Here is a 25361-nt window from a genome sequence, read left to right as displayed (position 1 = left end):
TGTGTATTTATCCTAAACACTTTTAATCACTGCCGCCATGATATACAGGTGATTGGAGATCACAGATATTTGCAATAAGTACATCATGGTGGAACAAATTAAAAAGGGAAACAGCAGTAAGAAATCCAGATTTCTGATAGAACATTGTTGATAGAAAAAGTTTTCTTATCTATCTGAAAGTGACAATCGTGAAAACAAATCTTAAAATGTTGATAGCATGACTTTGATTTGTCTCACTTTGAAGTGCTGGGACCATGGAGAGGCACTGCGCTGCTAGGCTAAGAGCTCTTACCTGAGGTCAGTGTTTTGTTAAGGTTGCTGATAGATGAAGGTATTTTCTATGTAAAATTGTGCATAATATGAGACACAGCACACCCAAGTATCAACTGAGTAGTACCTCTTACCCTGCCTCCATCCATATTCATCCATCCATCCATGGCTGTGTAACCCTGACTGGGCTGACCTGGAACTTAGTATGTAGATCATGCTGGTCTCATTCTGATCTAGTCTGCTTGCTTCTGCCTCCGAGGGCTGGGATTAAATTTATACACCACTAATGCCCAGTCTCAGTACCTGTTACTGTTTTTTTTTAAATAAAGATTTATATATTTCGTATACAGTGTTCTGCCTGCATGCATGCCTGCATGCCAGAAAAAGGCACCAGATCTCATTATAGGTACCTGGGAGGCACCATGTGGTTGCTGGGAATTGAACTCAGGACCCCTGGAAGAATCGCCAGTGCTCTTAATCTCTGAGCCATCTCTCCAGCCTCTCTTACTGGTTTTTAGTAATAACTTTATTTTTTGAAATTATACTCCTATCATTTTCTACATTTCCCTTTTCTCCCTCCAACTCGTCCTGTGCAGTCTCTTTGTTTTCTCTCAAATTCATGACCTCTTTTTCTTTAATTGTTGCATATATACATATGTGCATATGTATGTGCATTCCTAAATACATGAATATGGATTGCTCAGTATGTATATGATCTCAGGACTTATCACTTGGTATTGGATAACTAATTGGTGCTCTGAGCCCTCTGAAAATCATCTTAATTTCTGAAGTCATTGATTGTGGCTAATTTCTTCAGTTATTTATTTTTTTACCTAAGGGCAACTTTTTATGTTAAAATGCATTCTCTGAAAAAATCTTATTTGTGTGAATTTTTTTTTTTTTTTTTGGAGACAGAGTTTCTCTGTGTAACATTCCTGGCTGTCCTGGAATTTGCTCTGTAGACCAGGCTGACTTGAACTCACAGAGATCCACCTATCTTTGCCTTCCAAATGCTGGGATTAAAGGCGTGTGCCACCACTGCCTGGCTCAAGAAGTTTTTTTTTTTTTAATACATTTTAGTTTTTTTTTTCCATAGCAAGTTGTAATTACTGTCCTTTACTTTGTGATAAGCCTTTAATATATTTATTTTTCTTCTAATCTCTATTTGATTTATGTCTCAATAGTATATCTTTATCTGAATATTAAAATTTCTCCCCATTCTGAAAAAAAATTAAATAGGCTTGGCTTTAATCCAGCACTTGGGAGGTAGAGGCAGGTAGAGCTCTTGATTTCAAGGCAAGCCTGGTCTACAAAGCTGTTACCAGGACAACCAAGGGTATACAGAGAATCCCTGTTTTGAAAAAACAAATTTCTCCCCATTCTGTGTGTTTAGTGTATGCATAAATGCACACATATCTATGATTGAGCTCGCCTCTGTGTGCATCTAGAGGCCAGCGTTCAGTATTAGGAGTCCTCCTTTGTTGCTCTTCATCTTAGTTTTTTGAACCTAGCCTAGGGAAGCCCTCAATATTCTCTCATCTCTGTGCCCACCCCTCTCAGTCCACAGTACTGGAGTCATAGTCTCATGCTACCATGCATTTTTTTTTTTTTTTTCCGAGACAGGGTTTCTCTGTGACTTTGGAGCCTGTCCTGGAGCTAGCTCTTGTAGACTAGGCTGGCCTCGAACTCACAAAGATCTACCTACCTCTGCCTCCTGAGTGCTGGGTTTAAAGGCGTGTGCCACCACCGCCTGGACTACCATGCTATTTTTATGCGGATGTTGTCTATGAACTTAGGGTCTCACACTTGAACAGCAAATCTCCACAGCCCCTCCATTCTTAATCTTGAAAATGATTATATTGATATTTCAGTTTGCTTATCAATCATAATTTACTTAGGTATTCCTGTAACTGGTGCTATCTGCACAACATGCTGATGTAAACATAACTACATTTCTCTATTCTTTCCACAGAATGTCATTAGACTCTGTTGGCATGATTGGTGATGTTCTGTGTAAGGCTAGAAATGATGCAAGCACTTGGCCTGTACACTGTCATTTCCTCCATTCTAAGGAGGAAATCAAAATACAGTTCAGCAGGGCTGGAGAGATGGCTCAGTGGTTAAGAGCATTGCCTGTTCTTCCAAAGGTCCTGAGTTCAATTCCCGGCAACCACATGGTGGCTCACAACCATTTGTAATGAGGTCTGGTGCCCTCTTCTGGTCTGTAGACATACACGCATAAAGAATTATTGTACACATAATAAATAAATATTTAAAAAAATACAGTTCAGCAGACTGAACTTAATTAACAGCTTAATAGGGAAAGGTTTGACATTGCATCAGTTGTTAAGTTAAACACACTAATGAAACTGTGAAAGTGAGTCCAGTTCTGTTGGTGTTAAGCCACGTTAGCACAGTGCCTCATTCAGAGAGAGGAAGCAACTTGACCTACTTGAACCAGGCTGGCTAAGAACAAGGCAAGATTATAAAACTGTATATTTCAATATGTAAAAATATTACTTTAACCAATGTAGTTTTATATCCTAGGCTGAGTCTTTGTCATAACAAAAACCATACTTTAAGAAGCAAACCAGTTACTTAATTTGAAACCATTTGTTTCTTTGAACAAAGCAACAACTTTCAGGAAGCAGAGTTACTTCTCAATTACATGTGGTAGCATCTTGTGATCTGAAGATGCTCTTAGACCGAATCTCCTGGTGAATGTTGGCAGTTGGAGTGATTTTTGTTTTGAACACTTTTGTACTGTTTTATCCAAAAGATAAGCATTCATTTATGGAAACATAAAATAAAAATGTAATTCATTCTTCAGGGAATGCTTAAAGTTCACTGAGGTACCAAGTGCTTGAAGCATAGATTTTCAAAGATAAGACCACCTTAATAATGCTGAGAGGAGGGATAATTAAACCTTCTCTTCTTGTAGTCATCTTAAGTCTAGAAAGAACGATAGTCCCAGGGCATGAAAGTTTGCTCTGAATGTTTGTGGGAAAGTTAGGAGTTGACCCTGGGAACTTGTAGACTGTCTTAGATCCTGATTGACAAGTGTGGGTGGTCAGTTTGTGAGGGTGTGTGCTCAGTAATCTTTCCACACATTCACTTAAGTTTTCAGTGCTTTGAATAGCTGTCGTGCCATATGCTTGTGTGTAATTGTTTTCTTAAATTATTTTCCTATTGCTTCCATTTCTTACCAATTAATTTCATATATATGAGGCATATTTTGGGATTCTGTTATAGATGACCTACTTTTTAATTAATTGTTAAGCTTTCAAAATTTTGTTTGCTCAGAATGTTATTTTCATTATTTTTGGTGCTTAATAAACAAGTGGTTTTATACAAAGCTGCATATTGAAAACAAAGCAAAAAATTAAAAAAAAACATAGTCCTAGTCTACAAGTAGTTTTTGTTAAGACTGACCTTCCAGGAAAAAACTAAATGCTAATCCTCAAGTCTAAGTTTATTCTATGTAATTCCTTGTATTATTTACTTTCTGACTTGAGGCCACATAAACTATCCATCTTTAAAAATACTGTAAACATTTTTTTTTTCTCAAAGCCTTACCACTGTACTTAGAGATGCAGGCTAGGACTGGAAGATCTTTCCAATTCATCAGAATTCTTCTTCTAGTAGTTAAATGTTTAATGTGAATTTTTAAGTTTTTGTCTGCAGATATCCCTACAAGTTGATTACCTTTTCTCTACTTTTCACTTTGGTTTTTTCCTCCCCCAAATTCCTCATCAATTTGGGTTGAGAAGTATCATTGTAAGCTGTGAGGTTTAATGCTACCAGTGGGAAATAGACACTTTGTTTCCCTTTCTGTATAGCTCCACTAACAAAAATGTAGCCCACGAAGCTGCTTATTTCAAAAGAAGCACTATAGAGCTTTTTAAATAAAAACGTAAAAAATATGCTAGTGTTCAGTGCCTATGTGGCTTTAAGCAAAGGCTCTTAAAAACATTCCATTGTGGAGTCCAAATCCTCGTTAAGCTTAGCTAGGCACAGTGGCCTGCAGAGCCTGTGACTACTGACAGCAGTCAGGCATCTCATGCTTGCTCGTGTGCTTTCCTCAAGCTTCTTACACACATTGATTAGTATTTTCTTTGCAGTTATCGTTGTGACGATTTTGTGGTCAACGACACCAAGCTGGGCCTGGTGCAGAAAGTGAGAGAACACTTACAGAACCTGGAAAAGTGAGTAGTGGGTCCTGGGAAGGGGAGGGACCACTTGGTTACCATCATGATATATGAATGCAGTTGAAATGTTGATAAACAAAGCCTTGGGTTTATATTTCTGAAACTCTGCCCATATTTCATTCAGTACTTTCCGTAAAGCATATCCAAGGTCCAAGAGCCTGTTTTTAAATTACTACCCACAAAGCTACAAGCTATTCAGTTCACTCACAAGAAAGAATTTGGTGGTTGCAAGGAAGATTCATGAAAGGACATTAAGATAATTGTAGAAATATTTGGCATTAAAAAGTTTATGCTTAATATACTGAAGATCTGCTTTGAAAAATAGATTTCTGTATTTAAAGAGAATTAGGTTCGAGTGTCTTTGAGTGTGAACTTCACAAATAAACCACAACATAGGACCCCAGTTTCTTCTTTTTCATGGTAGAAAAGTACATAGAACTTGAAATTACAAAGAGCTTTGTGACCTAAGGAAATATAAGAATTTATTTGAAAACTTGTCTTGCTGTAGCCAAATTACTTATTCAGCTAAAACTCCCAGGACCCAGAACTGAAATGATAAATAGAAATCCACATAGCAGTGCATTTGAAGTTGCATCATATGACAGCTGACTCAAATGAAATCTGGGTGGCTCCTCACAGATCACCCACATTGTCGTGTCCATCTGATTTATTTTGGCAGTTGGTGTATTGAAAGTATTGTGAAAACATATCATCTGAGTGTCTCTTTATTTTCATAAGTGTAAACTAGTAGAATATTTCAGAATAATAGACAAAGGAAAAAATATCTCCTGTTCCACTATATGGTGCCTTTGTTAACTAAAGTTATATATGTCTCACTGCCTGAATAGTTTATAAAGATGAAAGGGAAGAATCAAAGTAGTTAATATTTTGGGTCTAGGTACTTGTGTCATCTTTTGACTACTTAATTTTCCAAAGTGAGTTTAATTCTTTTTATTGGAGGTGAGCAGCATGGGGCTGTGTGTGACAAGAAACAGAGGCCTCGAGAAGCCTCTAAGTCACTGAGAAATGATTTTCAATTTTAATTAAGTTTAAATGGCTATGTATAGCGAGGAGCGATCATTCTGTTGGAGAGTTTAGGTCTAGCGCAGTGGTTCTCACCTTCCTCATGCTGTGCCTCTTTAATATACTTGCTCATGTTTTGGGGACCCCCACCATGAAATTATTTTAATTGCTACTTCATAACTAATTTTACTACTGTTATGAATCTTAATGTAAATATCTGATATATGACCCCTCTGAAAGGGTCGTTGAACCCTGAAGGGGATTGCGACCCACAGCTTAAGAACCACTAGTCTAGAGGATTCTACTATTTGAGAATAACAGTATAAAATATATTTTAAAATGTATTTTCAAAAGCCAAATGCTTTATTCAGGTAGTTTAAGCCCGAAAGATATTAGTCATGTTTACTAAGTAGCATGTTTTGTGTGGCTTCATTTCCAGAACGGGTAAAAGAATAGTTTAATGTTGGAATCAGACCCTGTATCTTGTTACCAAGGGGTCACAAGTGCTTGAAGCAACTGATATCAGATCTGTGTTCCAAATTGTAGTTCATGAAGTTATGGAAAGAAAAACAAGTTTATCTTTGGTAATTTCAGATTTTAGAGAAGAATTGGCAGACTTAAAGCTTGGACTGTTCAGTGGTAATTTTTATTCCTTCAGATAGTTCTCCTGGTAACTTTAAGGAGATACTTCGAAGATGGGAGTAACTCTGAATTTTAAGCAAAGATTTTCCTAGTGTAGTAAGGATTTATTTTGAAATGTCCTTTGCTGTATAACTAAATCAGATGAGTGAGGTTATTCATGCCTGTGTCCTTGTGCTGCTTCATGCCTCACAGTGGACAGAAGGCAGTCCACTGAGGCAAACTGAAGTTCAACACCTTTTCCAGATGAAGGAAGGAAGGAAGGAAGGAAGGAAGGAAGGAAGGAAGGAAGGAAGGAAGGAAGGAAGGAAGGAGGAAAGAGCATATTATTTGAGAATAGCTGTTAAATTTCCTATCCATTGTGTGAGATCAGGGTTTTCCTTTTGTCACGAGCAACAGATCTTCTGAATTTTGAAGCTTCACAGTCTCCTGTCATGGGGGACACATATCTTACAGACCACAACTCCTAACCATTGTTGGGAGTAGCATCTGTCCTCCCCTGCTGTGGAGGAGCAGTGGGGGTTTCCAGGGAGTGAAAAGCCTCAGATCACTTCAGACACTGGTGGGCCTGACTGTCACTTGATGGCCTCACAGAGCAGCCAGGCTGGGCTCTGCCTTAGATGTTGAGGGCAATTTGGGTTTATCCTTTAGCTTGGTGCACATCATGTATTCATTAGTGTCTTTTTAACTGTCTGTTTATATTTTAATAGCTCACCTTTTACAGCTGACAGGCATAGAAAAAGAAAATTATTGGAAAACTCATCACTAAACAGCAAGTTATTAAAAGTAAATGTAAGTAATGAAAAATTGTTCCTATGCAAGAATTAAGATCTAATCACTGTTTGTTACAACTCTAACAACTGTGCTTTGACCTGTTGTAAGTTTTTATTAATGTGTCTTGAAGTGTTTTGCAAAAATGTTTGCCACTTATAAAACACCCCTCCCCTCCTTTAGAGGTGGTCTATGTAGCCCTGGCTATCCTAGAACTCTCTATGTAGACAAGGCTGGCTCACTTAGAGCTTTGCCTGCCTCTGCTTCCCCAGTGTTGGGATTAAAGGTATATACCACTCTGCAAGCAGTTCATGGTTTTTTGTTTGTTTGAGACAGGGTTTCACTATATAGTCCTGGCCAGCCTGGAACTTTCTAAGTAGACCAGACTGGCCTTGAACTAAAATACCAGCTTGCCTTTGCCTCTGAGCACTGGGATTAAAGGTGTGGCTCACCACACCCTGCACACCCTGTCCAAGCAGTTCACTCTTAGTCCTTATTCAGGTACCTTCTGTGTTGCTGAAAGCCTGCTTCCTTCTGGTAATGTTCCTGTTTTAGGGTTCCTATTGTCCTGATGAAACACCATGACCAAAGCAACCACAGGAGGAAAGGGTTTGTTCTGCTTACACTTCCACACCACAGTTCATCATCAAAGGAAGTCAGGGCGGGAACCTGGAGACAGGAGCTGATGCAGAGGCCATGGAGGATGCTATTTACTGGCTTACTCTCTGATTTTCTCAGCCTGCTTTCTTATAGAAACCAGGACAACCTGCCCGTGGCCTTCCGCATCAATCGCCAATTAAGAAAATGCCCTATCTACAGTCTCATGAAGGCATTTTCTTGAGGTTCACTTCTGATGACTCTATCTTGTGTTAAGTTGACATAAAAGTCTTTTGAGTACAGTTCCCTAGATTCTATTGGTCTGAACTTTTGTGTGTGTGTGTGTGTGTGTGTGTGTGTGTGTATGTGTATGTAGGGTTTTTTGTTTGTTTGTCTCGGGGCTGTATTAATATAATTTCACCATGGAAGTATTCATTCTCATTTGAATTAACAGTCACTACATATTTTTTAATGACCCAGAGTATTTTTGCCTTGCATTTAACCCTTTGCTGTCACTGGACCTATGCCTAAAGTTTTAAAGAAATGGCAAAGATGCTGTCTTAACCATCTGAATTATAGGCAGAGATGTTTGGGTTGGACTGGAGGATTTACCTTGTATAGTCTTAGTATATCTTGGGGCATGTGTAGACCTTCAGAGAACCAAGCCTCTGTCTCTAAGAATTTCAGGTTGGGTTTTATGGTTCATACTCATTGCTAGGAACACATCTATCACTTGAGTATGCTTTTCAATTAAAAGTTGGGGTTTGCATGTTTGTGATTTTCAATTTATATTTTTAGTAGAATCTTGTAAATAAATGTATCAACTTAAAATGTATTTCCCTGTTTTCTTGCATCTGTGGTACTTGCTGATGCATATTTTCTCAGAAACAGATACTAAAATATCCATGCCCTCACATTACCTAGAGAGGCTGTCTGGAGATACTCACTGGGCAGAAGAGGGAAAGGAGTGCTTCCAGATAGGCATGGCACCAGAGTTTCAAGCAGAGACCTTGGCTTAGCGTTGATGTTTGAAACACTGAACCATCCGTGGCAGTGCTTATGGCTTCTTCTTCCATGTTACAGGGAAGTGCGACTGCCATCTGTGCCACAGGCCTCCGGAATCTGGGCAACACGTGCTTCATGAATGCTATCCTTCAGTCACTCAGGTAACGGATGCTACAGTCAGAGGTTTACATATCTGACATTACAGACCAAATGTTCAGAGACTATCTTCTGCCTCAAACAGTACTTCCTGTGCTTTTTTTTTTTCTCATCAGTAAAATTGAGAAAATGGTTCCTACTTCACACAGTAGGAGGGAAGAGTAAATAATGTTATCTGTCTAAATGCCTTCAAGCATTTTTTTTTGTTAGAAAATTATGGTTAGCTCTTTTTTTTCTGTTTGCTTTTTGAAGGGGTACAGGAGGGATCAGGACACGGCTGTTTGAAAGATGGGATAGAAACTATTTAGAATGTGTACATGTTTCTCTCCTAGTTTATTTCCCTCAACTATTACTATTTCCTAGCTTTTTTTTTTTAAAAAACAAAACAAAACAAAACAGGTTTTAAACATGTAAAACTCAAGGCAAATGTTAATGGTAGATGCATACCATCTCAGCTACTCAGGAAGCTAAGGCAAGGGAGATTGTCAGCTCAAGCCTGGATAACATAGTCAAACTCCGGTTAGAAAAGAAAAAGACAAGTTTAAAACAAACACAAAAACTTAGTTGAAAATATAAAACTTCCCTGGCTGAGGGATGTATCAGGCCAATAGGCTTGTAATCTGTAGACCCTCGGGAACCTGGTTCAGAGCTTCGTTCAGCCACTAGTTACGTCTCCATGAGAGCATCACAGAGTAAGCGAGTGGTGAAGAGAAAGTGGCCAATAGGGCTGGCCTCAGTGGGAGAAACTGCTTTGAAAATTTTACACTTTTAGACTTTAATGAGGCGACAAGGGGAACTCAGTTATCTTCCCAGTCAGAGCAGATCCACACTGAATCTGCCTTAGAGGTTTTGTTTTCCCTCTCGCCTATTTTTCCTCAGAGAAATTAGTTACTTCTGATTTTTCCTTATGATTATATAGCACATCCAAATAATGTGTTGCTTCCATGGTTTGTTTTCTTTGGTGGGATTATTTTATTGAATACCTGGAAACAAGCACCCTGAAAGAGAGAAGTGGAAGATGGGGTGCAGCTCAGTTGATAGGGAGCACCCCAAGCAGACATCAGGCCACGGCAGTTCCCCAGCAAACATACTGGGTGTGCTGGTGCATGCCTGAAAAGAGTGAAGAGGAAGGGGAGGGGAAGGAGGAAGGGTCAAGGGATTTCTAAAGAGAGGTTTACTTTTGAGTCATTTGTTCATTCCCATGGAGTTGCATATCTACTATTTCTTAGAGTGAGGGGCAGCAGTGAAACTCAGTGAACTAGAACTGCCCTGAGTACTGTATAATGAGGCAAGTGAAAGATTATATTTTGAAAATTCTTGTGTAGATTTTGTAGAACCTTTTTTTAACCATCCTTTAAATTTTTTTTTAAAAATAATTTTCTTCACTTCCTTTTAAAATAGTAACATTGAGCAGTTCTGCTGTTATTTCAAAGAACTGCCTGCTGTGGAATTAAGGAATGGAAAAACAGCAGGAAGGCGAACATACCACACCAGGAGCCAAGGGGACAACAATGTGTGAGTTATCAGAAATGTCCTTTCTGGCTTTGAGCCGCAAACATGAATTTCTCGGGTGATTTTTAGATTATTTGAGCTAATGAGAAGATTCTATAAAGCTCTTCTAATATTGTGTTAATCTAGCTTATAATCTTGTTTCCTTAAATTTCTGCTTATTATAATGGGAAGCATAGCTAGTGCTGCACTCGAGCCTTTGCAGACATCTGTGTGTGCACAGGCTTCCAGGTATGGACATCAATAAGTACTGCAAGTTCATCTTCATCTGTGGATCTGTTACTGATAATGTTAGTTAAGCCTGTCTGGGATGATAAAATTAATAGCCAATTTGAATAAATCTGGAGGGGTTAAAAACAGAAGTGGTTATCAAGGACCATTTTATATGCAGATCCACTGCAGCGTTGCCCATCTGGGGTTCAGAAGATCTGCTCTGCTACACTAGTACAATAGTGGATCTTTTCCATACCATTACTGAATGAGATACACCTTACCCATGTGTGTAATGTCTTTCCTGCCAGCCTGTTTGACTCCCCCACACACCTCTTTCCTACTAATTTTGAAAGACCATTTATGAGGCACTGCCCTGCCTCAATGAGAGAGGGAGGGAGGGAAAGAGAGAGAGAGAGAGAGACAGACATAATAGAATATTGTGTAATGCAGATAGAGCCCCATCATAGAGAAGGGGTCATGTGATGTATAAAGGGAGTTTCCTTTGGTGACAACATACAGGATGAGTAGGAAAGTGCCTGCATTTAGGGAACTTGCATTGTGTCAAAGGAAACAGCAGGGGGAATAAAGGGGAAATACATGTATGCAGAAATTAAAAGAGGCACTAACAGTACCCAGTGTATTGGTGTTATGTAGAATTTGGTTACAGACGACAGAAATTTTGTCTGGCTGAGTAAGTCAAAAAGAGAATTTACTGAAGAACTGTTGGTGAGTCTGCATTACTGGATGTTTTGAAAATCAGGCCAAAAGAACTGTCCTCTAAGGACATTGCCACCTCTGCTGGAGACAGTGCAGCTTTTGCTCCTGCCCCTCCAAAGAGGATTTGGGGTGATGCTTGTTACTTCTGCCACCTCCAAAGAGGATTTGGTGCTCTCTCTTCTTTTTTGTGTCACCTAACTCCTGCTTCAAATGTGCAGAACCCAGGCCATGTACTTTGCTGCAGCTGCAAGGAAGGCTAAGAGGGCACCTTCTGGCTGTTCCAGTTTCTCTTGGGAGGTGGTATATGGTTTGCTGTCAGAGAAACCTTCAGTCAAGTACCCAGGAGTGGTTGACTATACTGCCAGATCTAGTAGCTGAATTCAGAGTTTATCAGTTTAACTACTTGCGCAGAAGAATCAAAATAAGCTGTAACTTTAGTATCTATGGTTTTATTTTCTCATGTGAATTTAGGAGATTATCTGTCAAGAACTATTTTGCAAAGTCATTAGGCTCCTACTTACTCAGGGGAGTGGCTTTGTCCACATAGTCCCAGATGGTGGGGAACTCCTATTACTAATGTATCCTAGCTATGGGGAAAAGAGGGGTTGCTAAGGACTACTCTTTTTCCCGAGGAAACTCCCCCAGAAGTGGCACACTCCCAGGTTTTTATTCTAGGAGTTCATCTGATTAATTAAAAAAAGTGAAGAATGGCTGTTGTGGGGAGAGGTAGGAGTGCACAGGGTAGTAGGAACTGGAGCAGCTTTACACATAGTCACTGTGAAGTGACCAAAAGATGCCCAGTAGGAAGTTCCTGTCAGAAATGGGAAAACCTGAATAAAAAATCATAAAGGCCGGGCATGGTGGGCACACCTTTAATCCCATCAGAAGCAGAGGTTTTTGAGTCTGAGGGCAGCCTTGACTACATACGTAGCAAGTCCAAGATAGTGAGATCCTGACACAAACACCAAAAATCGTCAAAGTCTCTTCTAAATTTGGATTTAAGGGGCAGTGTGTAGAGTTAAGCCTGAAGTCTTGTGACCACATGTACTGTCTGAGGCAGAGATGAATCAGTCCAATCTGGAAGGCCCCTTCAAGGAAGAAGGAAACATGCAGGAGATGGGGACATTCTGTTGCTTGTTTACGTTTTTAAGTGAACACGTTTAAGTAATTTGCTTGCAAGTTAACCACTGCTTTACTCTTATGTATGTTTCCTTTAAATTCAGTGAACAAAATGATATTACATTTATATACTCAGCTAAATATATAGTTAAAATTAGTTTTGTCAACAATACTACTATTCATACGGGGTTTTAAAAATGCTCTTACATAGTTATCAGGCTGAGTTCAGAAGACTAAGTCCTTGAAAAGTTTTCATGTTTTACTGTATTTTATACAGTTGAGCCATATGTGTTGAAATAATGGCCTTTCATGGATGCTAAAGCTATCATCCCTCCCTCTTTTCCAGGTCTCTAGTAGAAGAGTTTAGGAAGACACTGTGTGCTTTATGGCAAGGCAGCCAGACTGCATTTAGTCCTGAGTCCTTGTTTTATGTTGTCTGGAAGATCATGCCTAACTTCAGGTAGGTATTGAAGGGTGCATAAGACATCTGTGTCCTTTCTGCTGTTTCTCAGCTCCTTATAAAACTGCTGCTACTACAGGTGTTTCAAGCAGCGCTTCTATTAGACAAGCATATGGCATGGAGTAAGCACTCATTCAAAGTCCTCTATAAGTAGTCCATGTGTGCTAGGGAAATGTAACAGACCACAAACGTTCCTTGATTCTTTCAAGTCTTTTTTTTTTTAAAATTTATTTCTATGTTCATTGTTTTGCCTGCATGTATGTCTCTCTGAGGGTGCTGAATCCCCTGAAACTGGAGTTACAGACAGTTGTAAGCTGTCATATGGAATTCAACCTGGGCCCTCTAGAAGACCAGCCAGTGCTTTGAGCCATACATATCTCCAGCTCTGATTCTTTTAAGTCCCACAGAGAAATAATTGTCATCACATGCTATTTTATCATTCCATAAAACTTAGAGAATGAAGTGAGGGTTGGGGCTCAGTTGCTAGAACACTAGCCCTGATATGTGTGAGTCCACAGGTTTAATCTGTAATACCACTCAGGCACCGTGCTGTCCAGGTTGACTGTGAGTCACACTTTGGGAGACAGCAGGGCCAATCCTAGTCACCTGTTCATTCTCTCTGGTAGCTGTCCTACCTCTCTTGGTTAGTCATCCCTGAGAGAATTTGGATCATTACCAATGTATGGTATGCCAGTGTTTGCCACATTTGGCTATTTCTTTGAAGCAATTTATAGCTCTTAGAAGTCATGATTTGGTACTTTGCATATATCCTTTGTTTAAAAACCACACATTGTAGTGAAATTTAACAATACATCTTGTATCTTTTAATATGAAGAAATGTGTAAAAGGTAAAAAAATCAAAGCCTTGTAATTTAATCAAAGCCAAATGAGCTGAGCCTCTGAATGTCTGATTTAGCTGCTGTTGACCCTGGTCTTTAAGTCTCCTCTCAGAAGAGACTCCTAAGAAATCTCCTGACTCTAAGCAGGAAAAGCAGAAATGACAGCTCAGATGCCACTCATCAGGCTTGAACTATACGTATCATTGTCGTTCCCATTCATTGAATGTTTACTATGTGGAAAACCCTAAGTACTTTATCCTTATTAAAAACCAAGCAACAAAGCATTTTAGCCAAGTCAGGACATGTTTCCCCTAAGTTTAGAGAAGTCAAAGCAGAGAAGCAGCTTGTTCGGTCTTACACATCTACCTGATGGTCTGACCAAAATTAGAAGTGTGTAGGAGCTGGTTCTTAGCAGCTGTGACCTGAGTGAAGTGCGGTGCAGCTTCCTTCATCTTTTCATCTTGACTACTTGACACACCTCCTTTTTGATACAGCGCAATCTGCTTTTCTCCAAACATCACTTCATCACTGCCCTTTCTGGGTTCTATAGCCCAACTGTGAGCATGGTTTAATTTAACGGTTGAATTTACTGATTTTAGGATTTCTACTGATAAATGAAAACTTCAGAAGAGATAACCAGGTTGAGAAATTTACTCAGTCTCTGGGGTGATTTCTGGTACATAAGAATTCTGATGTTTCCCTAATTACTGTTGAGCATCAGCTGGGCTTTCTTCTGGTTCTGCAGTAATTGAGATTGTTCCCCATTTTTGTGTACTCAAAGAACTTCCCTTTGTTGAAAGATACAGATCTACAGCTCTCGAGATCAGCACTGAGTTATGAGCCTGGAGGTGGGGCTTTCCTGTGAGCTCTGGGGGACACTGATGGTGGTCTGCTGAGCTCCGAGGGCAGGGCTTTCTGTAAGGCTAGGTGTGATTCTTAAACCATGGGCGTGTGGAAGCACAGCTAGTCTTCAAGTGAGCTGCCATTGTGTTTATTTATAACCCAGACCACTTTCCTGTTTGCAAAGCCTGGGGAAACGGCTCCTGGATGACATCGGAGATTGTGGAACACAGACGTGTGTAGAAGTAGGAGCAGCTTTCATCTACGAAGTGAGCGTGGACAAAAGTCATGAATGCAGCCAGGAACTTTTGTGTACACATCAAGGCTACTTTCCCCACTGGAACCAAAAGCCAGTTTACCTAGCAGGGAAATTTTCTCACATTCCAGTGTGCATATCTGCTTACTATATGTACGATTTCCTAGTATACCCAGCCTTGTTCATTTTTTTCTTAAAAGACAGATACATTCAGGTTTTAGTAGGCAAAATATGCATGGTTCTAAATTTAAAAGATTAATATTAGAATGGACACTGAGTGTTCTCTTTCATTCCAGTCCCTCACTTATCCTACTGTTTTCTGGAAGTAGCCAGTTACCTGATCGCCAAGTGTGCTTTCAGTGATGATCTCTGTACATGCTCAAGTGTACTTAACTTTAAAAACAAGTGATTATATGAATAACCCCTTTCCTGTAGCTTTGTTGGTTTGTTTCTAAATATGTGCATGTGTTTTGCTGAGCTGAACAGCCTATGTACATGTATGTATTAACTATCTGGACTGCAGACTTGCTGGGTCAGAGTGTTTGGACCCTTGTAATTTAGATGGTCTTTCACTGTAGCCTCTGTTACTCCTGCTTCCATCAGCATGAGTTTACCTGTGCTCTTGCCTTTGGTCCAATCCTTTCTTTAGGATCTAGCTTATTTACTCCATGGAAGTCTTTTTAGAAATTAAATCAGGTCATGTGGTATTCACTTGCATCTCTTATTTACTTGCCATTTCTGCTTCCATGAACAACCTGATTGCCTCAGTTTCCTAAAACATAGCTTTTTTTTTTTTTGAAAAAATTCAGTTCTTGTTATAACTTACATAAGGAATTGGAAAATGTAGCGTGAATTCTAATTGGTCTTAATAATAAAAACCCGGAGTCAAATATGAAGGGGTGAAAGCTGAAAGATAGAGATACAGCGCAGCTAACCACTAGAATTCTTACTTCTATAAAACTTCTGGACTGAATGAGGTATCCTGTCTCCACAAGTTCTCAGACTTGAGCTCCTGTCTCCTCCTGCCTTATATTCCTCTCTCTGCCCAGCCACATCCCATCTTGCCTCCGCCACCCTGATGTTGGGATTAAAGGCATGTGAGTTCCAAATACTATGATTAAAGGTGAACCACCACCACTTGGCTCTGTTTCTCTTTTGCACTGGATCAGTTTTGTGTATCCCAGTGTGGCCTTGAGCTCACAGAGATTCATTTGTCTCTGCCTCCCCAGTGCTGCGATTAAAGGTGTGTGCCACCACTGCCTGGCCTCTATGGTGTGGCTTAACTCTGCACTCTGATCTTCAGGCAAGCTTTATTTGTTAGAGCACAAACAAATATTACCACAGAAGAATGATTTCACCTTATATGTTAGTGATTTTTGGGTTTTTGGACAGTATAAAAGATCATTTGTAATTTTTAATCTTTTGAGATAAATTTGTGAAAGAAGACTTTAAAATACTGTGTTGTTCTTTATTTAAGCAACATTAGTTCTTCTAGTAGGAAGTGTGCTGTTGCATACATACATCTGCATTTGTTGGTAAACATATTCATTTCTATTATTTTCATGTTTTATATGACAGTACCAACACTGGGCAAAAGATAGCTTAATATACTTCAATTTCGCAAGTGTCTTAGCCTAAAGAATAACTTATAATTCTTTTATGAATGTTGAAATACTTTAAATATAAATAGAACTTAAAATTCTACCAGGTATGCAAACAGCATAATAAGTCATCCAGTCAAGAGCCATTAATGCGACAGTGACGACACACATCTGCATCTTTGCTCTCAGGACAGAGTCAGGATTGCAGGTTTGAGGTGGGCTATACATAGTAAGACTTTGTTCCATTCCCCATACCCAAAGAAAAAGAAAACTCTAATAAACTCTAATATGTTTTAGGTATTTTAGAGGCTGTTTATCCTAGATTAATCGACTTTGCGGAGGCATGCCTTAACTCGGTTTCTCCATGTAGCCCTGGTTGTCCTCGAACAGACTTGTAGACCATGCTAGCCTTGAGCTCAGAGAAATCCTCCTCCTGCCTCTGCTTCCTGAGTGCTGGGATTAAAGTTGTGTATCACCACACACACCTATTTTACTCCCTTTTCATGTGTGGTATTAGGGATTGAACCTAGGGCCCTGCACATAAGCAAGTGGTCTATGTCCTCAGTCCTTTTGAGTTTGAGACAGGGTCTCATTAGGTTGCCCTGAACCTCCTGCCTCAGTTTTCTGAGTAGCTGGGGAGAGTATAGGCCTCATTTTGTATAATTATTTTTTTCTTTGAGATGAGGTCATACTCAGTTATCTCAGCAGGTCTGGATTTGGTGATCCACTTCACCTGCCTCAGGATTGCAAGCGCCCACAACACCACAGCTGACTGCTCTTATCCTCTGACTCCTCATTATTGTAGATTATTCTTTGTTTAGGCAGTACCAATATATAGTAACACACATTATTCAGAATGTTTACTCTCATACCTGACCAGGCACCCCAGAGATGACCGTTTGTCTGCTTTTCTTTATCAGAACAGTGATTTGTCTTTACCATGTATGTCTTCAGGCTGGAGAGATGGCTCAGAGGTTAAGAGCACTGACTGCTCTTCCACAGGTCCTGAGTTCAGTTCCCAGCAACCACATGGTGGCTCACAACCATCTGTAATGAAATCTGGTGCCCTCTTCTGGCCTGCAGGCATACATGCAGGCAGAACACTGTCTACATAATCAATAAAAATTTAAAAAAGTTGTGTCTTCATGTGTCACAAGTTGTTGCTCCTTTGTCCCTGATGCTGTGCTCCCATCAGTGTGTCTCAGGACACTTCTGGGTTCTTTAGGAGTTTCCAGTATTTGCAGTGTGATTTCTCACATCATTTTGACAGATTTTCTGTTAGTCTTTCTGAATGCATCAAGGAAGAGAATACTCTTAGGTCTAGCAATTGCAAAGAACCTCATTACTATTGAAACTTTTGTTATTTTCTTTAGTGTTTTAATCCTAATCTGTCACAGAGACTAAGTTTGGGTCTTTATAATACGTTTCTGCCTTAGTTCACAAGCAGTTACTGGTGACAGCTCTGAAACATACAATGTGCATGTCATTTACCCAGTTGCAAAGCAAGAGAAATCTAATTAGCTAAAGAGGACTTTGAAGCCTGGATTGTATAACTGGGAAACAACTGAGAAAATAAGATGCTAAATAATACTTAACTGACTCATTGACTTATCTGAAAGTCTTTAAAATAAAATGCATTATTGAGTGCTTTTGAGAGAATGCTCGTTGGTTAAGAACTTGTTCTTGCAGAGGATCTGGCTTTTATTCCCAGCACCTACATGGTGGCTCACATAGCTGGTAAATTCGGTTCCAGGGGATTCATCAAGTATTTCTGACTTCTACAGGCACCAGGCTTTCACTTGGTGCACAGACATGCATGTGGCCATTCATATACATGGAATAAAATAAATCTTTTTATTTACTTTTACTTTTCTGGGACAGGGTCTCTCTATGTAGTCCTGGCTGTCCTGGAATTTGCTCTGTAGACCAGGCTGGCCTCAAACTCAGAGATCTGCCTTTGCCTCCCTAGTGCTTGGATTAAAGCATTACTACCATTACTACCCAGCCATATTTCTTTTTTTAATTTTTACTTTCTTTTTTTTATTTATTTGAGACAGGCTATCACTATGTGACCATGACTGTCCTGGAATTCACTATGTAGAATAGGCTGTCCTTGAGCTTGAGGTCTCCCTGCTTCTACCTCCCAGGTGCTGGGTTTATCCATGTATTTCTTAAGGGATATAGTGTAAATACACTTTAAAATTCAGGATCAGAAAGAAAGGCAATGACTTTGATTTTGCTAAATTTCAAATTTTTAAACAGAAACTCTCAATTTACCTTTCCAGAACAGTTGATTGTGAGGTCATGTAAGTTGAGGAGAATGTTTAGGGTATTAGAGAATCATAGTATAGTTGGGAATTCCTTAACATACATCAGGCAGATTGTTTTGTAAAGGAATATGTGTTCACCTGGTGAAAATAGAAATTATTGTAAGGTATTGATTTGGAATGTATATTTTAGAAAAAAAGTAAATTATTTTGGGAAGAGTGAAATTTTTGTAGACTTGCAGATAATACTGATATTACCTTTCAGTCATGAAAACAAGTGGATGTTGTGCTGAACTGGTTTAAAGCCCGTCCTTTTTATGTAGATGAACTACCAGCTTTGGATATACACTTGATGGTTTATTTTGATTTTTGTTTTTTGAAACAGGGTTTCTGAATGGCCCTGGCTTTCTTGGGACTGTAGACCAGGCTAACCTTGAATTTACAGAGACCCTCCTGAGTGCTGGAATCAAAGCGAGCACTTCCACCTCCTAGCTAACTTGACAGTTTGAGTCATACTAACTTTAGAAGAATTTGAACATATGTTGATAGTTGCTAATTTTATATTTTATGTTTAAGGCAAGCTACAGTGAATAAAGTGACTTATGATTTTTGAACCATTAATTAGGGAGACTGCCCTTAATTTGTAATTTCTAGGAAAGGGCAACAATATATCTTAAGGGAAACTATGACTGAAAGAGAATTTGTCTCAGTGACTCTTTAAACGTCACCAGAACAGATCTACCATTTGAGGAGGACCTTAATTATGAAAGGTGTATAGGATACTTTTCTGTCATAGTTTTAGAACACATTTTATATATCTTTTTTTTTTGTTGTTTTTGGATCGCTTCATTGTTGTTCACTAGTCATTGATCTGGATTAGTGGATTAGTGTAAGAATTCCATGAAGTCTCCTCTCCCAAATACAATGTAAGAAGTAATGTAAGAACATATTGCTATGTGTATTCAAGTTTAGGGTGGTGTATAGTTATGCTCAGTGAGTCAATGCATTTTTAAAAGAACATACTCTTCTAGCCCAAAAGATGGAAGTTACAGAATATTATATATCTTGAACTCATTTTGTGTGTACACACTTGTGGAGTCCAAGGGTTGATATCTGGCCTTTTTTGTTGTTGTTGTTCTTGTTTTTTGAGACAGGGTTTCTGTCCTGGAACTCTGTAGTTCAGGCTGGCCTCACACTCACTGAGAATCCACCTTGCCTCTGCCTTCTGCATACTGGGATTAAAGGCATGTGTCGCCATCTTCCAGCTTGGTATTTCTTTTCCCACAGGGCAGGGAACCCTGACTACTCTTAGGACTAGAGAGGAAGGGGAGGTGGGGAGAGGGAGGGAAAAGGGAGGTGGGGAGGAGGTGGAAATTTTTAATAAATAAATAAAAATAATAAAATAAAATAAACTTCTACTCAAGGCAAAAAAAAGAAATAAATAGTTTAAAAATTTAAACTTTTTAAAAATTAACTTCTTCCTTCCTTTTTCTATTTGAGATGAGACAGCCTGCTTGAGCTAGACTGGTTGACCTGGCCAGGGAGTCCTAGGGGGTTCTTATGTCCTCCCCCCACCTCTGTTGTGAGATGCTGTTTCTCACACGGGTTCTGGGGACTTCATTCAGGTCCTCACGCTTGCAGAGATTGACTGAGCTATCTCCCTACCAGGCCCAGATAACTTTAATTCTTGGATTGAAGAGTTTTAAAACATATATAAGTATTCTAAATTTCTTACTTCTTTTAGTGAAACTTAGTCATGGCTTTCAGGTTAGATTAAGTTAAAGATTTAGGTCCTTTCTGGAGAGAACCCATGGAGGGTGGGTCCATTTAAGAGGTGAAAATTTGTGTGTTGTCTCTAGTAGGACTTTAGGTGAGTCTCATGCCATCCCTCCCCTAATTAGTTCTTTAATTTATGCTGAAGTGGAGAGGTCAGTGGAAATCACTACAGCTCCATTTAGCTCTGGCTGAAGTTCAGAGACATCTGTGTCACGTGTGGAACTGGTGAGGCAGAGGGTGGGGATCGGAGGCATGCTTGTGAGCATGGGGCTGCAGTCATTCATAATGTTTGATGGACAGGGGAGCCTCCTACACACTCTTTTTGTTTACTTCAAGGGGTTATCAGCAGCAAGATGCCCACGAATTCATGCGCTACCTTTTGGATCACCTACACTTGGAACTTCAGGGTGGCTTCAATGGTGTTTCCCGATCAGCGATTCTACAGGAGAATTCTGCTCTGTCTGCAAATAACAAATGCTGCATGTAAGACTTAGCTTAACTGCTGGTGTGTGTGTGTGCGTGCGTGCTATGTGCGTTTACATTTTCATTTAAATAAGCATTTATACTTAAATCTTGCTGTGGTTCTCATTATTATTGGTGAGATTAATTAGTATTTAAAAGATTTTCAACCAGATATACTGAATAATGTACATATGTAGTACTCTTGAGATCAAGGACCCAAATCTGTAATCCTAGAACATTGGATTATGAGAAAGGATAATCATTATGAGTTCAATTCCAGGCTGAGTTAGTAGTGAGATTCTTTCCCATGCACACACAGTAATATTAGTTAAAAGCATTTTTTTCTTTAGTGAAACTGAGAAATTTGTAAATTTGCAAAACTTTTTCTTGTTCCTTACTATTAACAAAACCTTTTGTCTTGTTTCCTTTATATTAACAGCCTGAAACATACTCAGGTATCAGAACAGTTATTTTGCTGAGAAGGAAAGTATTATTTCAGTCTGGATTCTAGGCATTTGCATTTTTTTTTTTTAGAGAAAGGGCTGTCTACTGTGTAGCCCTGATTAGCCTGGAACTTACAAAGTGTGCCTGCTTTCTGATCCTGCACCGTGCTCAGCCCTTTTCAGTTGTTTGTACTCTCTGTTTAGAATTCTTTATGTAGGAGAGGGATTTATAAGACATCTTCCCACAGAAAGAAAGAAGTGGGGTGACTGGTACTTTCTGGTGGTAAAGTAAAGACTGGCACTCACCCTCAAATTCTACAGCGTCAAAGAAGACAGACTGGGATGAATTGCTAGGTTCCTCCCGGACCCCGAGTTCCAGTCAGCACACTGTAGAAAGGGAAGCTCTAAGATCCAGTTAAGATGTTTGTTCTCCTAGCACCAAGTTAAAAATAACGTTAAATAAAAATGTTAAATAAAAAATTGTATATTACAGTATACACACACACACACACACACACACAATGAACTAGGCTATATCAAAGATAATTTGTATGAAATGAGAGTGTATGTATCCTCAGTAGCTTAGAAACTCTGGGCCTTCCAGTGGAATTGCATTGTATAGTCTTCATGGAATATTCGTTTAGAACCAATTTTAGTATTAGTCTATTTAAAGAATAGTAATTGCAAGTTAGAAGAAAAATATATCATCAAATACTAAAGCTTTCCCTTTATTTCCTTCAGTTCATGGGAGGAGATGTTTCAAGACCTAGGGATACTTGTTAAGAGCACTTCTTGAAGCTGGGAGTGGGTGGTGATGAGATAGAAATGCCCTGACAGTCGATAGTGCTAATATAACAGAACAGAAAGCACTCTGGAAATTGTTAATCTTAACGCATGCTGCTCAGATGGCTGAGACTGGATTTCTCCCAGGAAATGATTATGGGCAATAAGCTTTAATGCACTGCTTTTTAATGAAGAGTGTCCATTTCACGTTAAGGCAACCTTGCATATGTGCATTGATGTGCAAGGGTCAATTGTAGCTCTTCATTTTCCATAGAATTTGTGTGTTCTTTGGTTATGACACAGGTATAAACGGAAATCCTGAAATGGTTATGATGTCCTGTAGTTCCTAATGTCCCTTCAGGCTTTTAAAATCCCTTTCTTTTGCATGTAGTAGAGAAGTTGCTTGGGTAGGTTTTTGTCTACATCATGGCAGTAGGTTTACTTGGTGTGGTGCAGAAAGTTCTGTTCAGTGTAAGAGAAACTGGTTGCTACGGTCAAAATGGTACTTTCTGGGCTCAGAAACAAGTATTTATTGTAATATTATTATTATTATTATTACAGACAGGGTCTCTGTACAATCATTGTACTTGCTATGTAGGTCAGGTTGGTTTTGAACATTTGGAGATCTGCCTGCCCCGTCTCTTTGAGTGCTGGAATTAAAGGTGTGAAGACTGATCCTTGGCCGTTACAGCACTATTAATGAGAGCAAACACTGAGCCACCTCAATATCCACTGATGGTGTCTTGGTTAAATAAAGTGCTTAGTGTGTAAAGCGCTTAGTGTGGAGAATAACTGCGTGGCCTAAGCTGGGTCCTGACCGTCTCAGCATCCTGGTCTGCAAAGCAGGAACAGCATTAAACACACGGCTCTGAGCGCTTACTTCACTAACAAGTGCTCAGAATGGAGCCCACATACAGGACACTTGCTACTCCTGAGCCCATGGTGGATCTGAAACTGGGAAAAATACCAGCATGGGTAGGTGCTGCCTGATGTTCTGTTGATAAAATAATGGTGGACGGCAGATGTGCTGTTTGGCGTGAGGATTTCACGTCCAGCAAGTCGTGGAGTCAGGTGCTCCTCCTGTTGCTCTCTGTCCTCACACAGCTGGTGCAGAGGTGTAACCATCACAGCATTAGATTGCTTAGTTTCTCCTTGTTGATAAGGTGGTGTGTTTACGTACACGGTTGTAGGAAATCGCAGTGCTGTTTACAAGGGGCGCTCATACACAGCACCTTTTCTTGCTGATGGCGTCGCCTCTCAAGCTGTATTAAATGCCTTTGCTCCTAAGGTTGAGGATATGCCATCAAGTAGTTTAAAGCATTCTGTATCCTCAGCAAGGCCTTACAAAGTGAAAGATTAAAACATAAGGCAGCACTTAGGGGTATAATTCTGATGGTGAAGTCATCATTTTATCCCATATACATGAGATTTGTTGTTCAGTGTTAATGCTTTGAAAATTCAAAGAATTTTATGAGCTGTTTTCCATGTGGTGTTTCTTTAGAAATGGAGCCTCAACTGTTGTCACAGCAATATTTGGAGGAATTCTCCAGAATGAGGTCAACTGCCTCATATGTGGGACAGAGTCAAGGAAGTTTGATCCATTCCTAGGTAAGGGATACCATTCCTAGGTAAGGTAGGTATGTGGTGCCATGGTTTGGTGGGTTTTTTGTTATTTATTTTTTATTTTTATTTTTTTGTAAACCTGTAGAGAAGTCAAATGTCTTTAACAGCTTGAGTACTCTTCTTTTAAGACCTCTCCTTAGATATTCCAAGTCAATTCCGAAGCAAGCGCTCTAAGAACCAGGAAAGTGGGCCGCTTTGCTCATTACGAGGTAAGGGCATTTTAATGTTGCTTTCCTGTTAGAACTCCCAGTTGCTGCAGCCTTTTATGTGTATGCAGTTCACACTGTGTTGTACTTAGAGTACAGATCCGGTAGTAAGAACACATGGTATGTCAGTAAAGGGTAAAATACTTAGGTTTCTCCTATTTTTATCTTTGTTGTTGGTTTTTTTTCTCCCCAAGTCAAGGTTTCTCTGTGTAGCCCCATCTGTTCTGGAACTTGCTCTGTAGACTAGGCTGGCCTCAAACTCACAGGGATTGACCTCTGCCTTCCAAGTGCTGGATTAAAGGTGTGTACCACCACACCCGGCCACCTCTTTTTATCTTTTTAATACTGACTTTTTATAGTCAAATAAAACAGAATTTAGCTTATCCCACACATATCTACAAACAAAGGGAGGAATACTAACAGGAGTTACAATAGTTACAACAATAGTTTCAAAAACAACTGATACAATATCTAGTTAAGTCCCAAAGCTGGCTTTTAATGACAAGACCATCTACTGTGGGAGATTTTTGAACTCATTTTTTTTTCTTAATTAGTATTAAGTAATCAAATTTTTTTCTTAATGAGTATTAAGTAATCAAACAAAAAGATCTAGTTGAAAATTATGGAGAAAAGATCCAGATGGCTCTATAGAAGTGCCTTGTATGCAACTGGTACATAAGGAAACTGTGCAGCCCTGGCTGTCCTTGAAATCTGCCTTAGCCTTACAAGGGCTGGGATTCAAGCCCACCTGTCCCCAGAGTCAGTAGAAAAAGAGTAGGTAGCAGCTCTTCTGAGTCCCACTTATACCTGCTGGTGCCCAGACCCCAGTGTTATTACTGCTGTCTCCCAGGAAAACAGAAGAAGTTCCAGCCTCAGGTCCAGAACACAGCCTGGTATCACTTGGATTTACCATGTAGGAACCAGAGAAGCTCTCACCTTAGTTTTAGGATCACAGCTAGAAAGCTGTGTAACCCACAGTTGTCCCTCAGATGAGAACAGCAGTCATCCATGTCCTAGAGTTCCAGAACTGCAGACAGAGCCACACTCTCTCACCCATGCTTGACCTGCATACACTGTGGGTGAACACTGTACAAGAAAGTGTGTGAGACTTAAAGGGCACACAGAAGTGAACATGTGTTTGTTAAAGCTCCATAAAGAGGGCTTCCAGCGAGCAAAGGAAAGGTGAAAGGCACTCAGAACTTTTCAAATTTCCAAAGAGACACCAGACTCCTACATGTACTAGAAGCTCAGAACAGCCAAGTTCAGCAGAAAAAAAAGACCATACCAAAGGTGTGTTCTAGTGAAAATATTAGAAGTACAAAATACTTCTGAAGACAGCAGGAGAAAGTCACGTGGGGAACACTTCAGCATTATAGTAGTTCTCACAGCAGAAGTAATAGACCAAAATGGAGTCAGAATTGTATCCAACAACAGTGTGTTAGCTGAATCATGAAAAACACATCATGAACTCACATTTGCATGACAGACAACGATCAAATTAAAAAGAAAGATGAAACAAAAAGACACAAAACAAGCAGAAAACCACCAATGACTGAAGGAAATTTACCTATCAGTAGT

The 25361-nt window shown here is 39.6% G+C and overlaps 1 protein-coding gene across 5 annotated transcripts in view; it reads left to right on the top strand.

The window, feature by feature from the left end:
- Usp3 (ubiquitin specific peptidase 3) overlaps positions 1–25361 on the top strand; it is a 90910-nt gene that overhangs the window by 50396 nt on the left and 15153 nt on the right. For all 5 annotated transcript variants that reach the window (XM_087905332.1, XM_048424009.3, XM_048424007.3 and 2 more), the window contains exons 4-11: positions 4392–4475; positions 6851–6932; positions 8592–8674; positions 10071–10184; positions 12574–12687; positions 20603–20749; positions 23456–23562; positions 23706–23786. In XM_087905332.1, coding sequence (XP_087761458.1) covers positions 4392–4475; positions 6851–6932; positions 8592–8674; positions 10071–10184; positions 12574–12687; positions 20603–20749; positions 23456–23562; positions 23706–23786 — 812 coding nt within the window. The remainder of the gene's footprint in view (positions 1–4391; positions 4476–6850; positions 6933–8591; positions 8675–10070; positions 10185–12573; positions 12688–20602; positions 20750–23455; positions 23563–23705; positions 23787–25361) is intronic.

This window comes from Myodes glareolus, chromosome 4, assembly GCF_982192425.1.
Source record: "Myodes glareolus chromosome 4, mMyoGla1.1, whole genome shotgun sequence".
In the NCBI taxonomy this organism is placed as follows: Eukaryota; Metazoa; Chordata; class Mammalia; order Rodentia; family Cricetidae; genus Myodes; species Myodes glareolus.
The sequence above is the reverse complement of the archived record's forward strand: the minus strand, read 5'-3'. Positions and strand labels throughout refer to the sequence as shown.